The following is an 11,875-nucleotide window of genomic DNA, read 5'->3' as shown; positions in this document are numbered from 1 at the left end:
ACTAAAAGCGAAGTATAACGACCAACTGGATAGATAAAGATAGCATACATGTACCCTTTCAAATTATACGAGTCTGAATTACTACATCTTCAAAAATGCTTGATATGATTGAAAAATTAGTGGTAATATTTTGTAACTAATTAAAAGTTAATCCATCATGCCAACAAAAAGTTTCTTTTTGACATCTACTTATTCAACTTGAATGAAAATATCATCGATCCTATTGTGTATAACCTAATGAAATTTAGTTTGTATAAATTAGGAATCATGACGGATTTACATATATTTTGAAATAATTTCCTGTATCACATAATTGTTGCTTCTAGTTTATTTTACATTATAAAATTCTATAATACTATAACATGTTTGTAATTAGATAGAGAATTTAAAAATATATCTCAAATTTTATACTTTGGTATACTAAAATTTTAAACTTTTATCAATTCTAGAAAGGCTCCTCTCATTAAAGTTTATTGAATGTGCTAAAGTTTTCTTTACTACTTACGAAACTTTTGTGTTTTTATTGGGATATGTACATTATATGTCCTAAAACTTATTGCGAAAGTGCAATTAAGTTTTAAAACTTTCAAGAAATATAATTAAGTCTTAAAAGTTGTTAAATTGGTGCAATCAAGTCATTCTATTAACATCGTCAATTTGTCTAACGGGAAATAATAATGTGGCATTTTTAATTAATGCCACGAATGAAAAATAAATTAATTGAAAGTACTACGTCAACATTTTCAATTAGACAAGTTGGTGGTGTTAACGGAATAACTCAATTGCATAAATTTGATAAGTTGTAAGACTTGATTACATTTTTTGAAAGTTTTAGGACTCAATTGCATTTTCACGACAAGTTTTAGGATTTGTATTATACAGATGAGGAAAGGCTTCTCTCATTAGATTAAAGATTATAAGTCCTATGATATATCACAAAAATGCAATTAAGTCCTAAATTTTTCAGAAAATATAATCAAGTCATTGAACTTATCAAATTGAAACAATCAAGTCATTTTATTAATTCTGTCCAATTTGACTAATAGAAAATGATAATATTATTTTATTATTTTTAAGATGGCATTTTTAAAAAGAGAGGTGCTGACATGGATTTTTTGTTATTTTTTAAAGAGAGACGTATTTTCTTCTTCCTTTAGTCCATCATCATCATCATTATCATCTTCTTGGAGCTTGAGTTCTTCGATACTGCAAGCTTTGAGGTCAAAGCTGGCGGCCCGAAGCCATGGCCGTTTGAGCTAAGCCAGATCTGAGCTTGGAATCTTGGGGCCACTTTGACCTCTCAAGTTCAACGCTAGCCACGGCGGTCGAAGCTCAAGCTTGAAGCTAGCCATGGTGGCTGCGAGCTTCGACCAGATCTGGTTTCGAAGCTCACGGCTGCTGTGGCCAATTGAGCTTGAGCTCGAAGCGACCTTCTCCGTAATTCTGGAGCTCACTTTTATGTTTTTTTAGCATGACTCTACTGAATGAATGTTTGACAGATCCAAATAAGAGATAAACTTGAAATCACCATTTCACTCGATCGGTTTCAAGAACGATCCATCAACTGCAAATTTCGGCACGCTCTTATCGATGCAGGTATGGAACCTCTCAATTGACTATCGGAAGCAACTGATGCTTGGACGCTCACAAACTTCGGACTAATCGCTTCAGGCATTTCTTCATCTTGAAAAGCTCCAGAAAAAAACCAAAATACTCGTGTCCTTGCAATGTTGTAAAATCTCCAGATTTGCGGATATGTTGCGCAGGCACGTCCATGAGAACGGCAACATTGTTAGCTACTGAACATTTTAAAAGCTTCAAAGAGGAACCCCCAAATTAGTTATTTTCTAGCCATGGAAGGAAGAAGATGCTGGGCCGGACCAAACAAGAAGAAGATGTCACATCTATGCTTCTCTTTAAAAAATTGGTGCACAAAAGGACCTATGCGACTATTTTCCATTAGTCAAATCAGACAAAATTAACGAAAATAATTAATTGTAGGGATTTAATGAGTTTTAGGATTTGTTTATACTTTTTAATAATTTTAAAATTAAATTGACCAGTGGGCTTATGTCTAAGTTAAATGCATAAATGTCCAAAATTTTAGTATATTATATTAGTTTATATGGGCAAAATTAATGAATATGAGTTAAATTTATATTATGGTTAATACCATAAAAAATTATAAACTGGTACATTTATGATAAATTTACTCAACATTACTCAACACTAATTTGTTGAATTTACTCCAAACTAATTATTTGATAACTAAAAACTTCAAAGTGATACATTTGTAACAAATTTATTATTTGTCAGTTTCCGTTAAATTGAATTAATATGACAAAATAACCACAAAATATTACATAATCACACAAGGTAAAATCCTGAACTAGTATACTCATCAATGTCAACATGCCATCGAACTTAATCATTTAACAATAAAATTTAACGAAAAATAACGGAGAGTATATTTGTCATAAATATATAAGTTTATGAGTTTTTTATGGTCAAAAAATAATTTGAGGTAAATTTTTCATACTTTTAAAAATTATGTTAAAGATAGTGTTGCCTATAATTGATCATAATTGATCCTTATTGATCTACTTTGTATATTTAGGGAAAATTAGAATTTTGTATATTTGGGAAATTATTCTTGTATATTTATTTTCTCTAATTAGATCAAGCTTGTACGTTATTAATAGGGCTGTAAACTGTACAATTGAATAGTAGAGAAAGAAAAACTTTTTCCCAATTCTCAATTCTCGGTTTGTTTCCATCTAATATTCTGACATGGTATCAGAGCCTCTCTTCTAGCTTCCGCTCCTTCTTTACATCTTTCTCTACCATTTTTGCTCCTTTTCTCTGCTTCTTCCAACCTTCGAAGCTGTCTTCTTAAGCCCTCAAAGCTTTCTCCGTTCCCCTGTTTTCTTTCTTCTCCACATTAAGCTTGCAATTTTTTTCTTCTGTCCTAAAACAACAAGGAAACAAAAATGCCGAGAAACCAAGTATCGAAATCAGGGAATTCCCAAGATCCAGAAATTTCTTCTAACATCCAAGGTTTAGGCGACTCACCTTTGGATGAACAGATAGATCGGGTGACGGAAAATCAAACACAAGAACGGAATCAAGTGCCGACTCTTGAGGAGCAACAGGGTTCTGTTCATCCCAATACAGGGCAATTTCTTCCAGGCCCATATGTTCAATGGGTTCCCATCCAGGTTCAACCCCTTCCAGGCCAGACGAGTCAGATGAATCCTACCCAAAGTTCCACCGGCTTTCCCGAGAGAGCCAATGATGGACCAAGGGGAGAAGATCCGTAGCTTAACAATCAGTCCAACTCTAGTGGGACGGGATGGCCCTTCTTGAATTAAACTGCTTCGGGTTCATCAAGATTTGGGGCGAGTCCGTACCCGACCTATGGACTAGGTTTTCTTCCTTTCGCAGGCTTCACCGGAGCTCGACCCGAACCAGGAGACCCTCTCTACACCTCTAACATGGACGGACCGGAGCTCCGCCTCATCACACAGCAGTTGTCGGGGCCCAAAAATTACTCCATCTGGTCCCGCGAGTTTTGTCAGGCCCTAATCACAAAAGACAAAGAGGGGTTTATAGATGCCATGGTTCCAATTCCGAGCGACGAAAAACTTGCGTGCCACTTGAGAAAATCTAATTAGCTTGTCCGAACATGGATCGGCAACTGCCTCACCCCGGAGGTTGCCGCCGGACTACCCCCGAACAAAGATGCTAAAGGAATATGGGAAAATATACGGGAAATGTATGGCAAACTTAATCGAGCCAAAATTTTCAGCATAACTCAGGCGCTATCCGAGCTAAGACAGAGAAATCTCTCAATCTTTACTGTTTTTAATAAGTCATCAGCACACTGTGGAATGAGTTGGAGATGGCCGAAGAAAAATTGGAGGGACCCGAGGCAACCTTAGCGCAATACTGAGCGATAAGGGAGAGGGAGAAGGTAACTCGGTTTCTACTCATCCTAAATGAAAGTTACTTACCGTTTCGCAACCAAATCCTTGCCATGGAACCCTTACCCTCACTTGGCTGGATTTACCAGCTTGCGGTCCAGGAAGAGTCGCAAAGGTGCGGCTTCCTCAAAGTACCTAAAAGTCGGAGATCGCGTTATTCTTGCGACCAAGGTGACGCCGGAGCAGAAGCTGGCTGTAGCGAAGTCCGGCCATGGGAGCCATGGCGGATCGGGAGTTGCGATCGTAGCCCTAGGGTTAGTGAATGGAGAAGACAACGCCTTTTATTCATCTGGAATGAGCGGCCACGATTTAATCGGCCGATCGGACGGTTCGGGGCTCTTGTGGGCTTCTTTTCCAGCAAACGGCAGAGATCTTATCTCTGGATCCGACGGCTACAGCTGGTCCGAACGATCTAACGGTCTAGGATACATCTTGGCAGCACCCAGATCTGATGGCTCACAACAGGCCACGTTTGCACCGGCATTGAGAGGATCTAACGGCCATAATTCGGCAAATTTCCCAAATAAATACCATGGCGGAAATTCCAACAAAGGAAAAGGCAAATTCTGTGATTATTGTAAGCGTCCCAACCATACACGGGATAATTGTTGGAAATTGCATGGGAAGCCGGCAGATAAGGAAAGGAAGGAAAAGGAAATTTCCATCGCAGCAAATGCTAAAGCTCACGACCCGTTAGTAATGATCAATTCCAGCAAATCATGAGAGCTTTAAGCCAATTGGGATCACATGATAAATCAGCGAATTATACAGGTACTTCTAATTGCTTAAGCTCTATTTCAACTGAAGCATAAATTATTGACTCAGGTGCTAGTGATCACATAGTTTGCGATAAACATTTCCTTTCCGATGTTAAAGAATCCTCTCATGTTACTTCCGTCCGTCTTCCAAATGGGAATGATACCTCGGTCACCAAAATTGGAACAGTTAATCTTAGTCCATCCATTACCCTGAAAAATGTCCTGTTCATTCATGAATTTCAATTCAACCTAATCTCTGTCTCAAAACTTTGTGAGGACAATTTCTGTAAAGTCATCTTTGATTCTAATATATGCTTATTTCAGGCCCTTTCGACTGGGAAACTGATGGGCCGGGGTAAAATTCAAGAGGGACTCTATTTTTGGGCCACACTTCCCAAAAATCTCAATGTTTCGTTTCTTTTAAATAAGGGCATCTTTTGTAATGCCAATTCTAATAAAAATATTTTGTTCTATCAACAACTAGGCCATAGTGCCTCATTTCCTCATTCAAAATGTCATTTTTGTCCAATAGCTAAACAATCTCGATTGCCTTTTTCGCAAAATACCTCACGAAGCAAAACAACTTTCTCTCTTCTACACATGGACATTTGGGGACCATATCATACACCACATCAGGATGGATCTCATTTTTTCCTTACAATTGTGGATGATTATACACGAGCTACCTGACTTTTCTTGATGCAATCTAAGGCACAAGTATTTTCTCATGTTAGAAATTTCCTTGCATTAATTAAAAATCAGTTTCACAAATCCGTACAACGGATTCGTACTGATAATGCTCGTGAATTTTTTAATCATGAGTGTTCTTCTCTGTTTACATCAAACAGCATCCTTCATGAGAGTTCATGTATCTATACACCTCAACAAAATGGGGTGGTTGAACGAAAACATCGTCATCTCTTAGAAGTTGCTTGTGCTCTTAAGTATCAAGCCTCAATTTCGGAAACATTTTGGGGTGACTGTGTGATCACAGCATTTTATTTGATCAATCGGATGCCATCCCGAATCCTAAATGGGAAGACTCCATTTGAATTACTTTTTAGGAAACAGCAGGATATTAGTCATCTTCGTGTCTTTGGATGCTTGTGTTATGTCTCAACAGTGGGCCATCGGGACAAATTAGGTCCCCGCACTATTAAAGGTGTGTTTATGGGATATCATGTTTCTCAAAAGGGATACTTGATCTATCATCTAGCTACTGGTTGCTTCATCGTTAGCAGAGATGTTATCTTCCATGAGGACATTTTTCCCTTCCAAGAAGAACTTCTTTTAGATCAAGATTTAGGATCAGTCACACATCATCGTCTATTCCTCCATGAAGAAGATTTGTTGCCTTCACAGCAAGTCCTGTTTCCTCATGTATCATATCCTACACCTGGAAGTAATCCACAATCCTATGCGGAGATTGTCGCACTTGGGGAACCACAAGCAGTGATATTGGAGGGTTCCGCTTCACCAACAAATCCAAATGAGAACTCTGCTCTGCCACTTGTAAGTGCACCGGATCAACCTCGACGATCAGGGCGTAATACACGCCCGTCCACATGGACAACAGATTATCTTTGTCCCACTTTAGAGTTATCTGGTACACATCATCCTATCTCATCTTATGTTAGTTTTGCTCGTCTTTCCCCGGAACATATGTGTTGTATTAGTAGAATCTTTGAGGGACAGGAACCATCTACATATGAGGAAGCTGTCAAAGATCCTCATTGGCAACAAGCAATGAATGATGAATTACAAGCCTTGGTAGAAAATGAGACTTGGGATGTTGTTACCTCACCTCCTCACCGACGACCTATCGGCTGCAAGTGGGTATATAGGATCATGTACAAGGCAGATGGATCCATCGAATGATATAAAGCAAGACTAGTGGCCAAAGGGTTTACACAGCGGGAAGGGTTCGATTATACAGAAACATTCTCTCCAGTAGCCAAGGAAGTCACTGTTTGTTCCTTTCTTTCTATTGTCGCTTTGCGTGATTGGCCTCTTCACCAGATGGATGTTCATAATGCTTTCCTTCATGGAGATCTCAAAGAAGAGATCTACATGGATCTTCCACCAGGTTTACGCAGACAGGGGGAGAATCGAGTATGTCGTCTTTGTAAATCCTTGTATGGACTCAAGCAGGCTTCTCGCCAGTGGTATGCTAAGTTCACTATTGCACTTACAGCTGCAAGATTCCGACAATCCAAACATGATTATGCCCTCTTCACATGGAGTCAAGGTACATCATCAATTTACTTACTTATATATGTTGATGATATCCTCATTATGGGAAACAATGAATCTGTCATTCAACGTGTCAAGAAGTACCTACACTTCACATTTTGGATTAAGGATTGGGACCTCCCAAATATTTTCTCGGAATAGAGATTGCACGATCGGATAAAGGGATTTGCCTCAGTCAATGCAAATTTATCCTAGAAATCATATCAGAAGCGGGATTATCATGATCCAAGCCAGCTGTCATCCTAATTGAACAAAACGTCAAGTTAACCATGGCTAAGTACGATAAGGGACTTTCACCCCTAAATGAAGATCCTCTACTGAAAGATCCTTCCATTTATCAGAGACTTGTCAGGAAGCTCATTTATCTCACAATGACTAGACTTGACATATGTTATGCAGTGCAAATTCTCAGTCAGTTTATGCACAATCCGAAACAGTCTCACATGAATGCTGCTTTAAAGGTCGTGAAGTACTTGAAAGGATGTCCAGGTTTGGGAATACTGTTGTCTCGAGATAATAACATGGAAATGACAGTGTTTTGTGACACAGATTATGCTACTTGCCCCATGAGTAGAAAATCTGTTACGGGATTTTGTATAAAACTGGGGGATTCGTTGCTTTCATGGAAAACTAGAAAGCAGTCGACTGTGTCATTATCGTCTGCTGAAGCGGAATATCGGGCAATAGCAAAAACTAGCTGCGAAATAGTCTGGATAAGAGGCATACTTCAAGATCTTGGTGTTTGGGTAAAAGAACCAACTGTCCTGTTTTGTGACAATGATGCTGCACTCAAACTGGCAATGAATCCGGTTTTTCATGAAAGGACAAAACATATAGAAGTTGATTGTCATTTTGTCAGAGACAAGATCCAAGCTGGAGTGATCAAGACGAGGAATAAGTACAACAGAACAGCCTGCAGACATATTTACCAAACCCTTGTGTCAAAGGCAACACGCGCATCTACTAAGCAAGCTTGGTGTCTTTGATGTGTACATACCACAAGCTTGAGGGGGAGTGTTGAAGATAGTGTTGCCTATAATTGATCATAATTGATCCTTATTGATCTACTTTGTATATTTAGGGGAAAATTAGAATTTTGTATATTTGGGAAATTATTCTTGTATATTTATTTTCTCTAATTAGATCAAGCTTGTACGTTATTAATAGGTCTGTAAACTGTACAATTGAATAGTAGAGAAAGAAAAACTTTTTCCCAATTCTTGATTCTCGGTTTGTTTCCATCTAATATTCTGACAAATTATTCATATATTGTAATGTAAATCTACTAAATCATATACGGTGAGTTTTCCATCCTTTTCCGAAGCTTAAAATATTGTTTTGAATGTTCACATTTTTTAGAGAAAGCCATAACTACAAGGCCAGAAAATAAATAAAAAATAAAAAGATAGGCCCTGAATTGGATTTTTCTAAGTTATTAACCCCGTGGACAAACTGGCTACTTATTTTTGATAGGTTGAAAGTTATTTTTTCTAAATGAAACTTACGAATTACTCTTAAAAACTGCTAGTCTTGGTCTCTCGGATGATACATAATTGCTTTCTCAAAACCGAAGATTTACAAATTGGGGCGAGAATTAATTAAGGTAAGGAATTACTAACCGAATCACAATTTGAGAAGTCACTAACCATTTCGAGCGGAAAAGGGACTCAAATTGTACGTGCCAAGTTGGCTAGCTTTGGGGTAATAATGCCTCTCGAGAACAATAATAGATAAGTTAATGGGGCAAACCCAAATGGCCACCTTTCCCACATGGGATTGGAAGAGACATGGGATTGGAAGAGGGAAGTAGGGGGTTTAAATCCTTACCTTCTTAGAAGAGTTGAGATTAAGACGATTTAGTTTTAAGCATGGGTTTCGAAAATCAACAACAAACACACTGACCCAAAAAAAAAAAAAAAAAAAAAAAAAAACAGCAGCAGTTTGATTATATCCTGACAGACTCCAAAGTACAACAAATATTGAATAAACTCCCTCCTTACCATCTCATCAAGATGATGATGATGATGATGAGCTTCACTTATCATAACTTTTTTTATCTTCTCACTCGAATAACATAAGGGTTAACCAAACGACATCTTCCACCCCGAACTTCTAGTTTTTGATCAGTGTATAAGCCCGGTGGGGTTTAAAAGTTTGTACTACCTCCGCTACGCCGAGATGCGCCATGAGAAGCCAAATATGGCTGAGAAGCTCTCCTCCTCCTCTGCTCAGGCTATCGCAGTGTTCGTAGCCTTTGCATTGGCAAGCCGCGTATATCAGTAACTTTGCCCAGACCTTGCCGATCAAATCCCATTTCATGCTGAGGTCACCAAGATCCCCATTATTCAACTGGGATGCAAGATGGCACGCGTCAAACAGCACCGACCCGCTTTTGGTACTGCCCAAGTTCTCCTCCCAGAGGTCAGTTTCCCCTTGGAGCAGAAGATGGCAGAGTTCGCACACATCGCGCGACTCTCTCGACTTGTGCCCCTTCTTACAGCTTTGAACACCGGTGTGGAGGAACTGTTTCTCTTTCTTGAATAATTTCTTTACCCGCTTGATGACGTTCAATAAGACGCTGTCTCGGTTCTTAGACAACAGTGCTAGCTTGCCCTGGAAGAACATCTGAGCGTCAACCAAAATGTCTTTGTATTGGAGCATCCCTGTCCCTGTTGGCAACATGGAAGGATGGAGCAGTATAAGATAGAGCATGTACCGAGAGACCAACTTACTCATCCTGTATGTATTCAAATCCTCACGGCTTCTGTCCAGCATCTTCTTGCGATCCCTGTAGTAGCAGAGCTCAGTGGCAATGTGCCAGATGAGGACACTCTTGTCGAACTCCATCGCTTCCACACTCCAGTTCAGATCATCACGGTTTAACTTCTTCAATACTTCACTTGCCTCGAGCTTGAGACTCGCCACCCTGTTGTTCAATTTGTCGTTCCTTTCCAAAGTTTTCACCGTATCCCTTATGTCCCTGAAGATCCATTCTTTGATGTTCTCGTTGAACTCTTTGTAACTGATGTAAAAGATCACCAATTTCTCGTCCAACTTGGCGAGCCACGAACACTTGGGGAAGATATTGTTTATTTTCCTGACAGATAATTCGAAGAAGCTGAACTGGGGCACGGAATTTGACCAGCGTTGGTTCCGGCAGAACTGAAGAAAACCCAGGGTGGACGAAATTGCGGATCTCCCGATTCTCTGAAGCCGCCAGTGGACGACCCAATTGGATTCAATTGCTAGATGAAGCGAGTAAATCTCTAAAAGTATAGCCACACTGATCAGCACGAAAGTAGTACAGATGTCAACTTTGGCGTAATCCTTCTTATCCTGTAAGTAGAAGAACACCAACACGGCACACAGCACGGAGAGACTGACGACCCAACGAATGACGCCCCAAGCACAGTTCAGCAACGGGGCCTTGGTGTAGAGCAGATCGTACATGAACCCAAGCTCGATCTCCACGATCTGAAAAGCATCAGAGGATTCCATGCCTTCGTCCATGAACATATGCCGACTGACATCCAGGTCGCCAAATTTGTGGATAAAACCCAGGAAGAGAGGCTTGAAGATCTTGAACAACTTATAGGCTTTGGACAGATTCTTGACCTCTTCTTTGCCGAAGGCTTGACCGCTGTCCACTGGGGAAGCATCCAGAGGCAGAACCTCTGTGAACTCTACGATTTCGACCCGGTAACCCTCCTCTTCCCTAAGATTGTACTGCTCCATTATCTTGGGGTACATGGGAGCAAAATTCGGAAGGACAAGCATCGAATCTTGAAGATGGCCTTTGCTAGCCAAGAACAAACACAGTATCTTCTCTGCATATTTCATTAACCCTACCAGGATCGTAGCCACTGCTAACATTGACAGCAAAGACCCTGACAAGGCCACGAAGTAAATGAAACACGCTAGTCCTGCTTGGATGCAAAGCCGTGCCAACTGCCTTAGCCATAGGTCATTGTCCTCCTGGACAAATGCGGTGATTGTGTCGGCCCCACCCAAGTGGAGGAGAAGGAAGGGCGCCCAGAACGCTGTAATTTGGCTCTTTGGATTGGTTGTCCCCTTTGGTTCTTGGATGTTGGCCAGGCGGCTCGAGAGGATACCAAGCATGAGGGTCGCAATGGAGTCAGCCGATAGGTACGTCGTCCAGACCATGACATGGATCCAATATCTGAAGATAAATTTCCTTCGTCTGACCTGAGTTGCAAGGGTTAATTGGAGGAACAAGCTGAGGAGGACAAGCAATCGCATCTCCCACTCGTTCCATAGTTCACGAGTGTTTTGAAAGAGCGGCGAAAATCCCATGGTTGAACTCGAACTGTTAGCACCGAAAGTTGCAAGGATCGGGTTGCTGTCTTAGAGAGTGGTCAAACTTAGGATAATATATGGAGAGGACAAAATAAGACAAAACAGCATTAGCCTTGAATTTACCTTGGCATGATCCTCTGAACTGCCACCATCTTATAAGCATTAACTTGGGATAAGAATCAAATTCGGAAGCACCTATTTACCCCATGACATTACAAAGAACAAGAAAGCAGTACGCTTTTCAAAATCCAACGACACATTACTCGTTACACCACCTTTCATTTGCATAACTGTCAAGTCATTCTTTGCATTTGCTCAAGGGGGAAGCAAAGTGACAAAATCAGATTCTGGCATCTGTACTGGCATGAGACTAAACTACTTTAATTGAAAAGATTGGAATATTTGCTGTGAGTTAAAGTTTGGTTTCTCAAACACTCCTCAAAATTTAAATCATGTGAACTTCACTCTAATTCACTAGGATTTTCACACTTTGTTTGACGGGCGTCACTAACTTGACGTGATTTGTGTCATATATCAAAGTCACCTATTTGGCTTGCTATAGCA

The 11,875-nt window shown here is 40.0% G+C and overlaps 1 protein-coding gene across 1 annotated transcript; it reads right to left on the bottom strand.

The window, feature by feature from the left end:
• Positions 1–9,106: 9,106 nt before the first annotated feature.
• Positions 9,107–11,308, bottom strand: LOC104423973. Its single transcript, XM_018863893.2, has one exon. It carries the CDS (start codon positions 11,306–11,308, stop codon positions 9,107–9,109), a length of 2,202 nt encoding a protein of 733 aa, XP_018719438.2.
• Positions 11,309–11,875: the final 567 nt, after the last annotated feature.

This window comes from Eucalyptus grandis, chromosome 10, assembly GCF_016545825.1.
Source record: "Eucalyptus grandis isolate ANBG69807.140 chromosome 10, ASM1654582v1, whole genome shotgun sequence".
Lineage (NCBI taxonomy): Eukaryota > Viridiplantae > Streptophyta > Magnoliopsida > Myrtales > Myrtaceae > Eucalyptus > Eucalyptus grandis.
This window is presented reverse-complemented; position numbering and strand designations above follow the sequence as displayed.

Coding starts and splice junctions, on each gene's coding strand:
- LOC104423973 (XM_018863893.2), bottom strand. CDS start 11,308: ATGGGATTTTCGCCGCTCTTTCAAAACACTCGTGAACTATGGAACGAG.